We start from the raw sequence: 19,640 nt of genomic DNA, 5'->3' as shown, positions 1-19,640 counted from the left end.
ACAGAAGCCTCTGGCAATCTTTTGTGGGTGGCCTATATCCCAGCAGGGGTGACCGGCAAAACTAACTAACTAACATATCATCATGTTAGTGTCAGTCTGACTCTCGGTCAGATTAAAAAGCTTCAATCAAAATCGGCAAAGAACTGTGGAATACAAATATCACTAAAGAAAGATCAGATCATAGGTGGTCAAAATAAACTATCATTGTCAGAACGTCAACTCCAGCATTTCAATGATGCAAACAATCGACAACAGGCATTAAACTTGATCTTTCTGCAAGCGCCATTAAAGATTCAATTAAGACTGGCGGCATATCTCCACTTCTTGCAGCTATACCTCATTAATAGCCACTGCGGCTCCAGCTATTGCAAAAGCAGCTGCACTTGGTGCTGTTGGAACTGCTGCTGCAATGGCATTAAAGAAAGCAACAGGAAAAGGAATAAAGACTTCTATAATAATAAAAAAGGGAAAGGGTCTAAGATTGCCAGGAACCCCTCAATGGTATGGAAAAGGTCTAAGACTTCCAGGAACACTTCGCTGATTCTTCCTATCTCAAATTTTGATTTAATGCTGCTAAAAAAATGAAATATTAAAAATTTTAGAAGTGTTTTTATGAGTGATCAATTACCAAAACAACCAAACAATATTGAAACTGGTATCATTAATCTTGATAAAAGTTCTGGTTCAAGTACTCATTGGGTTGCATACACGACTGAACCACGTGGAATTGTTTATTTTGATTTGTATGGGTTGGCTCCACCAAAAGAATTTTTAAATTATGTAAACACAATAAAAACTCCAGTCTGGTATTCAATACAGACAATAACAGATCCGCCAATATGTGGGCGCAAAGTAATTGCTGTGTCATCGTCAACAATACCACCTCATAAAGTCGTGCACAAGAATACAAGTAGACAGTCCGTTGTTTTAAATAGATCTTAATAGTATAATGGTAGAATAACCCATGAAAATGTGAGTAAACAGATTAGTGATGAAATATCTGAATTATTAACTCTTGCAAATGTAGATCCAAATGAAGTGGTTGTATTTTAAGATAAGGAAAATTAAAAACAAGCAATCTTTCATTGAAAGATATTATCGTTAAAATTAATGGAGTAACTGAAAATAACAGCTGTGTTTGATAATAATGGAAAAATTAAACCTGGTGTTATTATGTCAACGATATCAGATAATATTCATGGCTGTGTACAAAAATCCGGTGATAAAATGACTGGTTCTCTCAATATGGCTAATAATAAAATTACTGATCTTGGAGAACCAGACAATGATGCTGTAATGAAGGAAGTATATAAACAATAGGAACCTTCCAATGATGAACTCATTAGTTTCAGTTAACAATGAAATGACAACATTCAGATCTGAGTATTCTAATCATGAACAACCGTTTTTAACTTTAAGTAGAAATATAAATAGATCCATTATTGAATTTTTTGGAAGTTCACCAGTCATCAACATTAAGATCTCTGACATAATTTTTTTTACCGACAGTTCAGTACATACAGTAGCATCTGGACAAGCATTATGGTCACCACTCAATAAATCTATCAAACATCGCGCTGAGGTTACCAGTATATACAGGCTCTCAGTACTTGGTGTTAGAACATTTACGATTTCTACCAGAATTTCACGGTGTTATCCACTCCTGACTCCATCAGGTGGATCTCCTGGATATATGCTAGTTATGCTACAGCAAACAACAAGGAAAGATTTGTAGTGGAACCCAATGAGAAAAAAAACTTGGCTTGATTTATTATTGGTGTCTTGAATTAGTTGCTAAATTTCCACCTACTTAAAATATAATGAGCATTCCGATCAATGTTTAACATTTTAGATACAATCAAGCACTTTAATGGCAAAAGAAAATTAAAAATATTGTTGACGAGTATACAGTGAAAGTAAAAAAATATCACAGATGTGTAATTGTGTATTCGGTGTCTGTTGTTATCGCTGGAACTGACGTATTGCTATCAACAATAACAACGACATTGCCAGCTATTATAACAATTTGTGTTTCTGCTGCAACAACAATTGCTGGTCTTCTTAATATCATCGCAAAAACACATGTACATGCACAAATACTAAATTGCATGAGTATGTAATAAAATTACACGCACTGACTCTAGCATATTCTAAGTTATCTTCAATGTTATCATCGAGTCTCAGCAATGGTATAATATCAGATTTTGAATTTACACAGATGATTGGAATTTACAAAGATATAATGAGCATAACAGATTCTAAATCTGATTTTAAATAATAATAATAATAAAAATAATAATAATAATAATGTCAACCCCGAATGAGTTATTACAGAAGACTGTCGTTAATACAATACCATCAAAAACTACGATGATATCAGTAAGCTCAACTAATCCTGAATTTAGTATTAACTTTCCAATTGCAGTTCCAGTGAAAGAAATATCACTAGTACAATTATGAATATATTACAGCTGGCCGAATCATCAAAATCATTCAGTGGATTACAAGCAAATAATTCACTGGTATTCGCAAATAAAAATACACAAGATGTATCTCCCGACTGGCAAGTTGTTGGAATTCCCACGGGCAATTATCAGATTGAACAAATTAACGATGAAATTTGGCACAGAATTAAACCTATTTTAGGAAAGGAATCTAAAATTGCTATCACTGTTCATGAACCAACATCATCAGATGCAACAGAAATATATTCACTAGATTACGCTGTAGATTTATATCAGTCATCAATGAGAAGTGTGTTAGGATGGCCAGAAATTCCGCCTATTCATCAAGGACCACCAGAACCACAATGAGATGAATTCTTCACAGACAAGAAAATATTCTTAATGAATCCAGAATATCAAAAAATATATCCCTGGAATAGTGGATATCGTGATTTTGAATTTGATGAAAAAGTTTCTGGCCATCCAAAAGTTTTACCTACTACCAAAAATGTTGTTGGAGTTCCTGCTATCCTACCAGAAATTTTATTTAATTTTTCTGAAACTCCAAAGAAGAATTTATTAATTTATGTGCTATAGGAATTAAAAATGAACATCAAATTATATTTAATACTCTATGAAATTTATTTTCCAGTATCATACAATACTACAATAATGACGTAAAACAGCAAATTATTGAAACAACACAACATCTGAATCAAGTTATATCAGACCTTGAGTATGTCAATTTAGTTTTTATTGAGTCTGTAATCTTGGACAATACGGATTTACAAGCAAGCCCTGTAAACAATTATTTGCTGAACGTTATAAAATAACTGAAGCAGAAATACCAACCTTTGTAATACCAGAATTTAGAACCGATGAACTAAAAAAAATCAGTCAATGATCTTATCAATGAAAACTTTCCCAAAATTGTTGAGTAATGGAGAAAAATAGCCCCACCAGCAAATATTCTCAAACATAACAATGATCCATATGATAAAAGTCGTCATATTTCACCAGGAATTGTAAATATAACATCAACAATATCAGTTAATCATGTATGTGATGCAATTGACACCAGCTATCACATAGATCTTGAGAAATCAAATCAGGCTCAACAAGGATATATTCTGTATATATTTATGCCTCAAGTACCTCCTGGAAATTTGATTGTACAAGAACCTATTAATCCGGTTTATCTGCGATGTCATAATCCGCTATTATCAAAGATACATTTCAAACTTACTGACCAATCCGGACACTTGCATGGTTTGAGATATGAAATTCTGAATATAATTTTGTATTTAAGATCATAGATCATCACGTTCGTGATTGATTTTCAATCCTGGTTCATAAAATATATATAACAGAATTTATTTTTTACTGATTCTTGTTCAGATTTCAGGTATATGATACTTAAAATAACGAAATTCAGTCAGATTTTATAACTGATGTGGTAAAATGTTATTCAAAATAACAAAAATTAAATAGATTTTATAATTTGATGGGTATATTACCCAAATTAAATCAGATTATCAACCAATTTCATCAAATTGATGGGGTAAATAATATTCAAAATAATTAAAAAAATCTAATTGAGAAAAGAAGAAAAAGATGTAATAATGATTTCACTTTTGAAGTTGTCAAGGAACAAATAAATATATTAAAACAATTTATTTTTTTACTGATTCTTATCCAGATTGCAGGTAAACGGTACATAAAATAACGAAAATCAGTCAGATTTTATAATTAGATGGGGTGAATGGAACTTAAAATCATGAAATCAGTCAGATTTTATAATAAGATGGGGTGAATGGAACTTAAAATCATGAAAATCAGTCAGATTTTATAATTAGATGAGGTGAATGGAACTTAAAATCATGAAAATCAGTCAGATTTTATAATTAGATGGGGTGAATGGAACTTAAAATCATGAAAATCAGTCAGATTTTATAATAAGATGGGGTGAATGGAACTTAAAATCATGAAAATCAGTCAGATTTTATAATTAGATGAGGTGAATGGAACTTAAAATCATGAAAATCAGTCAGATTTTATAATTAGATGGGGTGAATGGAACTTAAAATCATGAAAATCAGTCAGATTTTATAATTAGATGGGGTGAATGGAACTTAAAATAATGAAAATCAGTCAGATTTTATAGTTTGATAGGGTGAATGGTACTCGTAATTGCAAAAATTCTACTGAAAACAGAAATTACATAATAAATATTATGAGAATTATGAATTAATATCATTATCGAATGATCATTGCATATCTGTTAAACAACTGATTTTCAAAGGGTCAAACCTCACACAGTTCTCTAAGTGATTTTGGTGATTGATTTTATCACCGATATTGATGAAGCCCCATCTGTAGATGACCTTGATGTATTTATTTAAAATCTCGTAGTTTATGATGATGTAATGCTGGACAAACAATCAAATCTAGCTCGGGTATTTTCTCGAGGCAGGTATAAAAACACAAATGTGATTTATGTTACTCAACAACATACACAAATATCTAAAGTAATTAGAGATAACTAATATTTTGGTTGTCTTTAATGGAGCCTTTACATGTATGACTTGATCACAAGAAAGAATGAACATGTTGCAAAATGATTCAAAGTCCATCAAGATGAAGTGAATGGGAAAGGGTGGTAGAAATCTAAAATTACTGAGTTGTGACCTTGACACTGAAGATAGGAGCCCCAATGTGGTATGTGAGTCACCTTCTAATGATGATGTGTATAATTATTTCATCACTTAATCTCAATTGGGGCCCCGAGTGGCTGAGTGGTCTAAAGCGTTCTCCATTACGGATCACTGCCATCTCACCTCTGTCTGTGTGGGTTCGAGTCTCGGATTCAGCCAATGTGGGTATGTGAGAAAGCTTGCCAGTAGCTTCTCGTGGGTCGGTGGTTTTTCCCAGGGTTTTCCCGGGTTCTTCCTCCACCATTAATACTGGCCGCCATGTATAGCCTATCATGTGCTGAAAAATGGCGTCAAACCCCACAACAACAACAACAACAATCTCAATGGCTTTACAATAATGGTGTGCATGTGGAAGCAAGGTGGAAAACATGAGCGATGAAGATTTAAGTCTCATAATCTCAAACAGCTTTAAAGTTATAGAGCAAAAATTAATTATGGAAAAATGAAAATAATAAGCCATCACCTTGACAATGAAGATGGGAAACATAACAGGTTTCATTCTTTAATCTCAGACATCTTTAAAGTTATAGTGCTGAGGGAAAGCATGATGACAATGTAAAATATGTTGTGCCCATGACCTTCAAGATAGGACCGTTACTGAAGGATGTGACACACCTTCTACCAAAGATGTATAAGTAAACCAAAACAAATCCCTTATTCTCAAAGTCTTTAAACTTATAGAGGCAACTAGAAAGTCTGACAGAATACTAAAAATATGGAACTGTTACCTTGAAAACGAAAAAAGACCACCAATTAGTATGCAACAAAAATTCTAATTGTGCTGTAAAAGTATACAAAGTTTCATTCCCTAATCGCATGGCATGAAAGTTAGTGTGGAAATGAATGTGTGGTGGATGGAAGCACAAATATATCCCATAAGACAACAAAACCACTAGCCTAAATCTCAATATGAGCGAGAGAGAAGGCAGTGAGAGGCCTGAATCACAAATCCACGCTCAAGCCACTATCACCAACATTAGAAGAATAGACACTGCTACATCACACTGTACCAACACTGGATCAGCAGAATGGAGACTGCTAGATCACACTGTACCAATATTGGATCAACAAAACTGAGACTGCTATATCACACTGTATGAACACTGGATCAACAGAATGGAGACTGCTAGATCACACTGTACCAATAATGGATTAAACAAAATAGAGACTACTATATCACACTGTACCAATGCTGGATCAACAGAATGGAGACCTAGATCACACTGTACCAATACTGGATCAACAAAATAGAGACTACTATATCACACTGTACCAATGCTGGATCCCCAGAATGGAGACTTAGATCACACTGTACCAATATTGGATCAACAAAATAGAGACTGCTATATCACACTGTTCCAACACTGGATCAACAGAATGGAGACTGCTACATCACACTGTACCAACACTGGATCAACAGAATGGAGACCTAGATCACACTGTACCAATACTGGATCAACAAAATAGGGACTACTATATCACACTGTACCAATGCTGGATCCCCAGAATGGAGACTTAGATCACACTGTACCAATATTGGCTCAACAAAATAGAGACTGCTACATCACACTGTACGAACACTGGATCAACAGAATGGTGACTGCTAGATCACACTGTACCAATAATGGATCAACAAAATAGAGACTACTATATTACACTGTACCAATACTGGATCAACAGAATGGAGACCTAGATCACACTGTACCAATACTGGATCAACAAAATAGAGACTACTATATCACACTGTACCAATGCTGGGTCCCCAGAATGGAGACTCAGATCACACTGTACCAATATTGGATCAACAAAATAGAGACTGCTATATCACACTGTACCAACACTGGATCAACAGAAAGGAGACTGCTACATCACATTGTATCAACACTGGATCAACAGAATGGAGACTGCTAGATCACACTGTACCAATAATGGATCAACAAGATAGAGACTGCTATATCACACTGTACCATTGCTGGATCAACAGAATGGAGATCTAGATCACACTGTACCAATATTGGATCAACAAAATAGAGACTACTATATCACACTGTACCAATGCTGGATCCCCAGAATGGAGACTTAGATCACACTGTACCAATATTGGATCAACAAAATAGAGACTGCTATATCACACTGTACCAATGCTGGATCAACAGAATGGAGACCTAGATCATACTGTACCAATATTGGATCAACAAAATAGAGACTACTATATCACACTGTACAAATTCTGGATCACCAGAATGGAGATCTAGATCACACTGTACCAATACTGGATCAACAGAATAGAGACTGATAAATCACACTGTACCAATATTGGATCAACAAAATAAAGACTGCTATATCACACTGTACCAACACTGGATCAAGAGAATGGAGACCTAGATCACACTGTACCAATATTGGATCAACAGAATGGAGACTGCTACATCACACTGTACCACCAATGGATCAACAGAATGGACACTGCTATATCACACTGTACCAATAGCATTAGTTCAACAAAATAGAGACTGCTACATCACACTGTACCAACAACATTTGTTCAACAAAACAGAGACTGCTACATCACAGTGTACCAACGCTGGATCAACATAACAGAGACTGCTAGATCACACTGTACCAACAACATGGGCATAACAGAATAGAGACTGCTACATCACACTGTACCAACAACATGGGCTCAACAAAATAGCGGGGGACCCATGTGGTCAAGTTGCCTAAAGTGCTCTCCATTACGCATCACTACCATCTATCTCACCTCTGTCTGTGTGGGTTCGAGTCTCTGATTCAGCCAATGTGGGTATGTGACAAATCTTGCCAGTAGCTTCTCATGGGTAGGTGGTTCTTTCCGAGGTTTTTCCAGGTTCTTCCTCCACCATTAATACTGGCCGCCATGTATAGCCTATCATGTGCTGAAAAATGGCATTAAACCCTACAACAACAACAATAGCAACAACAACAACAAAATAGAGACTGCTACATCACACTGTACCAACAACATGGGCTCAACAAAATAGAGACTGCTACATGACTGTACCAACATTGGATCAACATAACAGAGACTGCTACATCGCACTGTACAAACACTGGACCAAAAGAATAGAGACTGCTATATCACATTGCACCAAACTGGATTAACAGAACACAGACTGCTACATCACACTGTACCAACAACATTGGATCAACAGAACAGAGACTGCTACATCATGCTGTACCAACACTGGATCAACAGAATAAAGACTGCTATATCACACTGTACCAACAGCACTGACTGCTATATCACACTGTACCAACAACATTGGCGTAACAGAATAGAGACTGCTACATCACGCTGGACCAACATAATGGAGACTTCTAGATCACACTGTACCATATTGGATCAACAGAATAGAGACTACTATTTCAAAGTTTACCACAAATATTGGCTCAAAAGAACAGAGACTACTACATCACACTGTACCAACATTAGCTCAAAAGAACAGAGACTGCTATATCACACTGTTTTAACATTGGATCAACAAAATAGAGACTGCTATATCACACTGTACCAACAGCATTGGCTCAATAAAATAGAGACTGCTACATCACACTGTACCAACACTGGATCAACATAATAGAGACTGCTACATCAGACTGTACAAACATTAGCTCAATAAAAAAGAGACTGCTATATCACACTGTACCAACATTGGATCAACATATTAGAGACTGCTACATCACACTGTACCAACATTGGATCAACATATTAGAGACTGCTACATCACACTGTACCAACATTAGCTAAACAGAATAGAGATTGCTACATCACACTGTACCAACATTAGCTCAATAGAATAGAGATTGATACATCACACTGTACCAACATTGGATCAACAGAACTGAGACTGCTACATCACACTGTACCAACAATAACTCAATAGAATAGAGACTGCTATATCACACTGTACAAACAACATCAGCTTAACAGAATAGAGACTGCCACATCACACTGTACCAACAATAACTCAATAGAATAGAGACTGCTATATCACACTGTACAAACAACATCGGCTTAACAGAATAGACACTGCCACATCACACTGTACCAACAATAACTCAATAGAATAGAGACTGATACATCACACTGTACCAACATTGGATCAACAGAACTGAGACTGCTACATCAAACTGTACCAACAATAACTCAATAGAATAGAGTCCGCTATACCAACAATAACTCAACAGAATAGAGACTGCTATATCACACTGTACAAACAACATCGGCTTAACAGAATAGAGACTGCCACATCACACTGTACCAACAACACTTGCTCAACAAAAATGGCAAGATGCAATAGATCAGAATAAATGATATATATGTAATTGTACATAGTTTATATACATGTAATTGTACATAGTTTATATGCATGTAATTGTACATAGTTTATATATATTTAATTGTACATAGTTTATATGCATGTAATTGTACATAGTTTATATACATGTAATTGTACATAGTTTATATATATTTAAATGTACATAGTTTATATGCATGTAATTGACATAGTTGATATACATCTAACTGTACATAATTTATGTACATCTAACTGTACATAGTTTTGAACTTATAACAAAATTCTGCTTAAACATACCTTCTGAACTAAATGGAGGCATTAAATTGGTTTTGTTGGTTGTTGTTAATTGGTTATAACAGCACATTACTGGCTATATAATGCCAGGGGAACAAAGTGCTTTTTCCATGGTCACAATGCCAAATTGACTGAAATCATAAACATCAATTTATAACCCAATGGTCTTCCAGGCTCCCTATAAATGGTTTGGACCATCAGAAATTGGAGGTTTTTGGGGGGATGTATTAAAGAACATAGTGCAAACTCAGGTGAACCAAAACTTTAGATAAATGAATTTCAAATTATAAAGGTTCTGTTATATTCAATATTTCTTACATATACTAAATTTAACCATGCTAAAATTATATGTCTAATGTATTGATCTGAAATACCTGTTCCAAAAAAGGTCAGGAGTTGGTCCTTGGTCCAGTTACAGGATGTAATTATAAAGTAGCCATCAGGTTCGATCATAGATTTGATGGTGTCACGGTACTGCTCCCGGCCCTTGAAGCAGTTCTCAGGCATCAGGCTGATAGCGTCATATGTTCCCTTGTCTACACAAACCTTGTAATGGTGACTCAGACAACTACATTGGCTTTTAGCCTTCTCATCAACCAAGTCCCCAACCTAGAAAAAAAATATCAAGGACTCTTTCTGCAAACATTATGACATGAAAAATCTGGAGCTACATTCAAGTTTTCATAACACTTACCAATCTGCTTAAAACACACTCTGTATTTATGGAAGAGCAATCATCACTCCAGAAAACAAGGCTATTTTTTTCAGTTTTAATGTAACCATAAGTAGCTTGACCATTACAACAGTGCCTAACTGTTTTAATGTAACAATAAGCAGCTTGACCATTACAACAGTGCCTGTTTTAATGTAACAATAAGTAGCTTGGACTGGAAGCCAAATATTTTGGTTAGTCTCAGATCACAACAAGGAACCAGAGGATGCTTAAGTAGACACACTGAACTATTCCATTGGACTGGAAGCCAAAGATTTTGGTTAGCCTCAGATCACAACAAGGAACTAGAGGATGCTCAAGTAAACAACACTGAACTATTTCACTGGACTGGAAGCCAATGATTTTGGTTAGCCTCAGATCACAACAAGGAACTACAGGATGCTCAAGCAAACACACTGAGCTATTCCATTGGACTGGAAGCCAAATATTTTGGTTAGCCTCAGATCACAACAAGGAACCAGAGGATGCTTAAGTAGACACACTCAACTATTCCATTAGACTGAAAGCCAAAGATTTTGGTTAGCCTCAGATCACAACAAGGAACTACAGGATGCTCAAGGAAACACACTGAGCTATTCCATTGGACTGGAAGCCAAAGATTTTGGTTAGCCTCAGATCACAACAAGGAACTACAGGATGCTCAAGTAAACAACACTGAGCTATACTGGAAGCCAAAGATTTTGGTTAGCCTCAGATCACAACAAGGAACTAGAGGATGCTCAAGTAAACAACACTGAGCTATACTGGAAGCCAAAGATTTTGGTTAGCCTCAGATCACAACAAGGAACTACAGGATGCTCAAGTAAACAACACTGAGCTATACTGGAAGCCAAAGATTTTGGTTAGCCTCAGATCACAACAAGGAACTACAGGATGCTCAAGGAAACACACTGAGCTATTCCATTGGACTGGAAGCCAAAGATTTTGGTTAGCCTCAGATCACAACAAGGAACCAGACGACACACAAGTGAACACACTGAACTATTCCATTGAACTGGAAGCCAAATTTGAAACACAAAACTGAAAACAACATTCTGAGGTAATATTTGAATGTGCATGATTCAGTGAAAGATGGCAATGGTCGAATGATTCAATGAAAGACGGCAATGGTAGAATGAATCTATTGATTTATTTATCACTGCACACATTAGCAGAATATTATGATTATAGAGAACAGCAAGATGAAATGCTGAGTGACAGAACAGTTGCTGAAATTTGTGACCAAAAACTACAAGTAAATGATCATATCCAGACTTGACCTATGAAAAATCAAGCAATTACACACATCAATACAAAGATGTCAACAACCAACAACCTATATTCAGAGTGGATAATAAATAAAATTAAGAAATGGAAGTAATAAAAGATACATGTTATCTCAGAGATGGCCTTGAAATCCTGGACCAAACAGTTTTCAAACTTCTAGCCAAGAAAAAAGTCATTTGTTCTAGATGTGACCAGACACCATCACACAGCAAATGCCTAGTGACAAAAATAAAATGACAAAAATGTTCCTAAGTGTGCAGAAAACAAATTAGGTAAATTATGTTTGTCCAATAAAACTTACCTGATCACATTATATTAGGATAACTATTTTAACAACACCACAAAACCTGCAATGACATGTGCTCACTGACACATGAATCTTGGTACATCTTAAAGACAAAACAAATGGTATACTCAAAATTTATGAGAAGATAAATCATTTCCCTATTAATCTGATGAGGGTAGTGCTCGATGCAAGTTTGCCAGGCCTGGTAGTAAGGGACTACTTTGTGCTGACACGATGCAGTTTAAGCAAATACCAACTTTTGGAAAGAAAAGGAAAGGTCAGAGGAAAATCCAACTAAAGGACCATAAACCAGACTTATGAACTTGTCAAACTACCAGTCATCATAATCCCTCCTAAGATTAACCATTCTGTCTTTAAAGGGATTAACATCATGAAGACATGATTTGTTCAAAATGTTCTATCTGTTGTGAAAACTGCACAATGCCTATTCAGTTATGAGAAATTTTCAACCTGCATCCACAGTAGCACAGCAGGAACTCTTAAATCATCTGTTGGAGTTATGATAACATAATGACCAGTGTAAATGAGATGTTTTATTTTTCCTTATATAAAGTTATTTGTTTTTCCTGGGCAACAAGGCTCTAAAATATGTTGAGTTAACTCTTTTTACAGCTAACATCAGGAGAATCAGTCATTGTTTCCCTTGTGAACCTGAGGCAAATATTGTCAAGTAACAATGGTGGGTTTCTAAAGCAAGAATTTGTACTTCTGAATTATGAATGACAGTGATTTTTAAAAAATAAAAGTGTTGTCAATCTAGATACATAACTGACATTGTTTTGTGAGAATGACTAGTGAAGATTCAGCAGGACTAGTGAAGATTCAGCAGGGCTAGTGAAGACTCAGCAGGACCAGTGCATTCTCTCTACTAGCCCTTCTGTCTGCAAGGAAATTTTTGTTACATTCTAGGCCTGCAACATAACACTGAAATTACCACCACACACACACCAAACTGATAAAGGGCCAGGTCTCCTCTAAGGTCAGGAACACCTTTTTCATGTCAACTGGGTCCTCATAAACTGGACCTAATAGGAGAGGGTGGGGTCTTTAATTGGTTGCTGCTGTTGTTGTTGTTGTAGGGTTTAATGCCATTTTTCAGCACATGATAGGCTATACATGGCGGCCAGTATTAATGGTGGAGGAAGAACCTGGGAAAACCCCAGAAAGAACCACCGACCCACGAGAAGTTACTGGCAAGCTTTCTCACATACCCACATTGGCTGAATCCAAGATTCAAACCCACACAGACAAAAGTGTGATGGCAGTGATCCATAATAGATATCGCTTTAGACTGCTCGGTCTATCGAGGCCCCCCTCTTTAACTGGTATGTGCATGTCTGAAAAAGTACTTACTCATTTGAAAAAGTTTGAAATCCTACAGATATTAGAAACTAGTATATCAATTAGCATCAAAATATACAAAACGGTTGACAAACTATATATATTGGTTATAACAGACAGGAAAAAGGCTGAACTTAAAGGCAGAAATTCCTTTAAGATTCTGAAATCCATAATTAACTTTAGACACTTACCAGATAAACAATTTCATTTGTTCCCTCTGCTTCTGACAGAGACTTGGCCAGAGTGATTGCTCCTTCAGAGTAATCCACTCCTGTTAGGTTTCTGAATCCTCTTTTCCACTGCAAAGATACTCTGACAATGAAATTCTGTGCATCAGACTTTAATGAAAATCATTAAACTGTTGGGTCCATGGAAAGCAATGGACAAAAGCAGACATCAGTTTAACTATCTACTTTCTTACTTTTCAAATTAATGGTAAATTATTTTTGTTTCAGGAGGATATTACCTTTACATACTGTTTTTTTGTAGGTAATGTCAAATGGAGATTTTCATTTCTATCAATTTAATAACAGCTGTTCTTGTTGCCAGTGGTTTGAACTAAAGTAAAATAGGATCTGTACAAGTTATGAGTTCTCTAAACTATTGTACAAAAAAGCAGTACAAGTCCCAAGTGGAATAGTCTACAGTACAGCAAGAGCTGTACAAATTGTCTAACCTACTGTACAAGAACTATATAAATGGTCTAATGTACTGTAAAACAAGAGCTTCCACAAGTCTCAAGTAACAAGTGGTATAATCTACAATGAAACATAAGCTGTACACATTCATACTGGTGTAGCCTACAGTATAACAAAAGTCATACAAGTCCCAAGTGGTCTAGTCTACAGTACAACAAGATCTTTACAGGTCCCAAGTGGTCTACAGTACAACAAAATCTTTACAAGTCCCAAGTGGTCTAGTATACAGTAGAAGATCTTTACAAGTCCCAAGTGGTCTAGTCCACAGTACAACAAGATCTTTACAAGTCCCAAGTGGTCTAGTCTACAGTACAACAAGATCTTTACAAGTCCCAAGTGGTCTAGTCTACAGTACAACAAGATCTTTACAAGTCCCAAGCAGTCTAGTCTACAATACAACAAGATCTTTACAAGTCCCAAGTGGTCTAGTCTACAGTACAACAAGATCTTTACAAGTCACAAGCGGTCTAGTCTACAGTACAACAAGATCTTTACAAGTCGCAAGTGGTCTAGTCTACAGTACAGCTGTACAAGTCAAAAGTGGAATAGCCTACAGTATAACAAGAGATATCCATTTTCAGATCCAAATTTTAGTACTGAGTGAGGCTGAAAAAAGTAAATCCATGTTTCATCACCTTAAACAATCTCATTTAAATATCTCTGGTCACTCATATCTGGCAAGCAGCTGTTTGGTCACTCATATCTGGCAAGCAGCTGTTTGATGATTTTAATCCAAGACTGATTTTGATCAGAGATCAACAAACGCATGACCCATCTTGCACAAACCTTTCTCTGCTTCAAATGACATGCTAATACATTAAAAACAGCTGACAAATTGATAAAAGATATAGCTTCCACTTTGTATCAAGCATCTTCATCAACTGCCCCCTTCACAGCAGTCACTTCTCACCCACCCATTGCTGACAACAATCTTTAAAAACACAAGTCATCTTCCCTGGATTCGCAGCCTTCACTAAATGAGGAAGCAACCTCAAACCTGTTGGATGTGAGAGAATTATACATCTATAAACTTGATCCAAGTTGACCCTGACATCAATCCATCATACCCTAAAAGACCCCAGATTTTACAGTATGTTCTTTGCTCAATAGCAGTAATGTTCTCTTTCAACATTTTTATGTCGGTCACTTGTATGTTATATCACATACATCTACCTGCAGGTATCTGGCATATTGCATATCAATGTATATAGAACATTATTTTTTTCGTTTTATCAGCATTAAATTTAATGGCCAGTTCAAAGAAAGAAATAAGTTATAATAAAACAGTCTGATCATGTCAAATGCCCCTTGTAACTTTATATCCCAAATCTGATGAAAATTGGATCAGAAATACATACTCCAAATGGCAACCAGGTCAGCTGATCAGACGCAATATAACCTCATTATTACGCATGAAGCTACCTTGTTCTCCAAGCTTTCCAAGAATTTGATGATAAAAACAAACTCAGCCAAACAGATACAAGATCACTTCATTAATATGCATAGATATTGCTTGAAATTGTCAGAGATATCGATGACATTAACCTATAGAGCTCAAAAATCTGTTCAAAAACAGGTTAAAAATAGTCAGTCCTGATTGGTAAGCATTATGTTGATGGACAGATGATAGATGGACACCAGACAAATGGCCATATTATAAGGTCACACAAAGTGTGTTCAAAACTGCTCCACACCAATACATCCATTTTAAAAGACCATTTCAAACTGTCAATATGTCATTATGAAATGTTCAAAAGACAAAGAAAAAAGATCCATAAAACAAAATGTCTACTCTACAAACTGTACCACAAATTATGTTACATGACATTTTCAAAAGTGTTGCAAAATCTTAAACAATGATTCTTAACAATTACACCACCAATGATGACAACACAAAAGTCACTAAGCTTGACAATCTGGTCACAGTGGCCTAGTTTTTACATTTTTGGGTTTTTCACTTGACATTAGAAAGTGATGCCTATATTTCTATCTGCCAGTGCAGGCAAGACAAAACTGTACCAGATCTATCAACATCATGCCATTTCCACAACCCAGATCAATGATAGAATTCTTCTTTTCAATGTCTTCACATTCTTCAATCCAGTCACAGATCTTGTCTTGCGTATCTTCTCCAAACCTAAAAAAAAACAACAAACAAATTAAAATGACATACTGTGCACCATTCTGACACAAGAACAATGCTAAATACTTTGAAACCTGTCATAGTGAAACTTGCCATATCATAAAAACATCCTGACACAACAACAATGCTAAATACACTGAAACCTGTCATAGTGATTATAATAACAACATCCTGACACAACAACAATGCTAAATACACTGAAACCTGTCATAGTGATTATAATAACAACATCCTGACACAACAACAATGCTAAATACACTGAAACCTGTCATAGTGATTATAATAACAACATCCTGACACAACAACAAAGCTAAATACACTGAAACCTGTCATAGTGATTATAATAACAACATCCTGACACAACAACAAAGCTAAATACATCAAAACCTTTTATAGTTAAATTCGCCATATAATAACAACATTGCCATATAATAACAACCATATAATAACAACATTGCCATATAATAACAACCATATAATAACAACATTGCCATATAATAACAACCATATAATAACAACATTGCCATATAATAACAACCATATAATAACAACATTTATAAATCCCTTCTCTACGGAAGATACTTTACTTCCATTACTCCAACACCAGAAGTCTTTCACATGCTGATGTACCTAGAAACAATGATCAATAACAATCTAAATTACAATAATCTCACTTTCACATATTTCAACTCTATCTGAAGGGGGAGCCATGGATGCTTAGTTAGTAAAGTGTCTGATTTATTATCAAGGGTTGTGGGTTTGATACCCACCCTGGCCAGTCCATGTTGGCTGCCTCGATATGTCCTTGGAAATGACACATCCCTCTGGCATCATATAACCAATAATGTTTTAAAAGTGCCATTTTGCCAATTAATCATCTACAATAAGAATGCCTGTCCAGAAAGTTCACAATTGTGAATCTCTCAGTTGTCCTTCATAGATAGGTTCCAATATACATTATCCTACACAAAAGGCAAGAAAGAGACCCACATATGATTCATAAAAAAATATACAGGAAACACAAACACTACTGTACTGCATAGATGCTTATGATGCTGAAGGAAGACATTATCATTATTATTATCATTCTTATTATTATCATCATCATTATTATTATTATTATCTAGTAGTAGTAAAGGAAGTCTTTTGCCCAGTTTACTACTACTTCAACCCAATACACCTATGTAGGAAGCGTGTTGGAGGGCCCTGTTGGAATGACTGTAAACCAGTTGGGAGCGAGCTGGTCAGGGGACCCACTGAACATGAGCAGATTACCTGGGGTTATTAGGCTGGCAGTGTCCACCCTACTCTAGACCTGTGCAAAATGCGTGTTCACCTATACATTAGCTAGCATCATCACTGTCTTTCTGTCCATAGAAACACTTAACACACTTTTTGTATTTATTCAAGAACTGATTATCATAGCAATACTGACGCATTCACAAGTGCTACAGGATGATGATACAGCTTTCAAAGGCACATTCATCCCTCCTTTCCGCAGTATTCACCCCTCCTATCCTCAGAGTAGAGTGGCTGTGCAGGCATTCATTCCTCCTATCCTCAGAGTAGAGTGGCTCTGCAGGCATTCATTCCTCCTATCCTCAGAGTAGAGTGGCTCTGCAGGCATTCATTCCTCCTATCCTCAGAGTAGAGTGGCTCTGCAGGCATTCATTCCTCCTATCCTGAGTGGAGTGGTTCTGCAGAAGCTCCAGAAATAACTTGAGCAACAAAAGTTTGAGAGCAGAGTATGGAATCTGTGCAATGCTGGGGGCAAGGCAAATTACAGATGTGAGTGGGTGGTGGCAAGGCAGATGACAGATGTGAGTGGGTGGTGCAGGCGGCACCTCTTTTAAAACTCTTCACAATGGCTGTCATAACAATTAAAGTAGATTCTTGTTTGGGTTTAACACCATTTTGCAGCACATGATAGGCTGTACATGGCAGCCAGCCAGTATATCTGTTGGAGGAAGAACCACTGACTTATGGGAAGCAACTGGCAAGCTTTCTAGCATACCCATGATGACATATCCAGACAGTCTAACCCATATAGACTGGGTAAGATGTATTGTGAACTGTAAAGGCGAGTACCTTAGACCACTCAGCCACCTAGGCCCACCTAAAATACACAAAACTGGGTGTAGGCTAGGTCTGTCATTTCATGAGTGGGTGCATAAAAGCAAATGAACACTGGTGTTTTCCTATTGAAGTGAACACTGGTATTTACTGAAATGAACACTGGTGTTTTCTTATTGATGCTTTTGTGCCTTGGACTTTGGCAACACTGTTCAAAGTTAGGTTTGGAAATTTTTATTGAAAGGCATGTGGTCATTGCAGCAAATGTAACAGTGGCATTGACAATTCATGGCTTTCTACAACAGATTTGCAGGTCAAGGGGCAAGGCCAATGACAAATGAGGTTGCTATCATTCCTTTAAAATTCATTAAACTATAAAGTTTATTACTTTCCTTGTGTGGCCCCATGTGGCCGAGTGGTCTAAAACGCTCTCCATTATGGATCACTGCCATCTCACCTCTGTCTGCGTGGGTTCGAGTCTTGGATTTAGCCAATGTTGGTATGTGAGAAAGCTTGCCAGTAGCTTCTCTTGGGTTTATGGTTCCTTCTGGGGATTTTCCTCTACCATTAATACTGTCCACCATGTATAGCCTATCGTGTGCTGAAAAATGACATTAAACCCTACAACACCACCAACAACAACTTTCCTTGTGCTGTTTGATCCCAACATAAAATGAATTTTGTCATATAAACATAGAAGTATCACAACACTGACTGATTCTCCGCAGTCACACATCATTCAAAATATCAACTGTAAGGGAAGTTATGATACATTTCATGATACCACCAAAATATTTTGCAACGGATGTACAGTGCTGCTCATAGTCTGCCAAAAATTTTACAGTGCATACATGTCCAACCATTGTGAAATACAGTAAGATCCCGGTCGTTAGATACTGTCAAAGCTAACAAGTGTGTATGCAGACATACTTATGGAGTGCAATTAGTGAAAACAAATGCCTATTTATATTGTTTAAAGTTAAGGCAACCTTGGTGGTGCACTGGGAACAGGTCTTGTGGAATCATCAAGCTCCCATTTCCATGGTAGCAAGTAAAATGAAAACAAAGAGATTAAGATAAATTCTCTAGATTTTTGATGACATACTCATGAGTTTTCAGCTTTCCTGTATGCTATTGGCTCTTTTTTTGCCACTTCAGTGATTACAATTTAAATGTATGTCTTGTGCAATGCAGCCCATATTTAATTTTTCAAGGTTGTGTATTTGTAGACTTCATCTAGTATTAGCTTGAATTCCTTGTTGGTGATGACATCATGTAGCACCTTGAATA

The 19,640-nt window shown here is 36.3% G+C and overlaps 1 protein-coding gene across 1 annotated transcript in view; it reads right to left on the bottom strand.

Annotated features, from left to right (window-relative positions):
- Positions 1–19,640, bottom strand: part of LOC149788483 (EEF1A lysine methyltransferase 2-like) — a 33,143-nt gene that overhangs the window by 2,410 nt on the left and 11,093 nt on the right. Inside the window, exons 3-5 of the mRNA XM_089974470.1 lie at positions 16,154–16,271; positions 13,628–13,735; positions 10,164–10,398 (exon numbers count right to left, since the gene is read on the bottom strand). Coding sequence (XP_089830596.1) covers positions 10,164–10,398; positions 13,628–13,735; positions 16,154–16,271 — 461 coding nt within the window. The remainder of the gene's footprint in view (positions 1–10,163; positions 10,399–13,627; positions 13,736–16,153; positions 16,272–19,640) is intronic.

This window comes from Sinohyriopsis cumingii, chromosome 11, assembly GCF_028554795.1.
Source record: "Sinohyriopsis cumingii isolate HCF-2022 chromosome 11, ASM2855479v2, whole genome shotgun sequence".
Classification (NCBI taxonomy): Eukaryota; Metazoa; Mollusca; class Bivalvia; order Unionida; family Unionidae; genus Sinohyriopsis; species Sinohyriopsis cumingii.
Note: the sequence above shows the minus strand (reverse complement) of the source record. Positions and strands in the feature narration are given on the sequence as shown.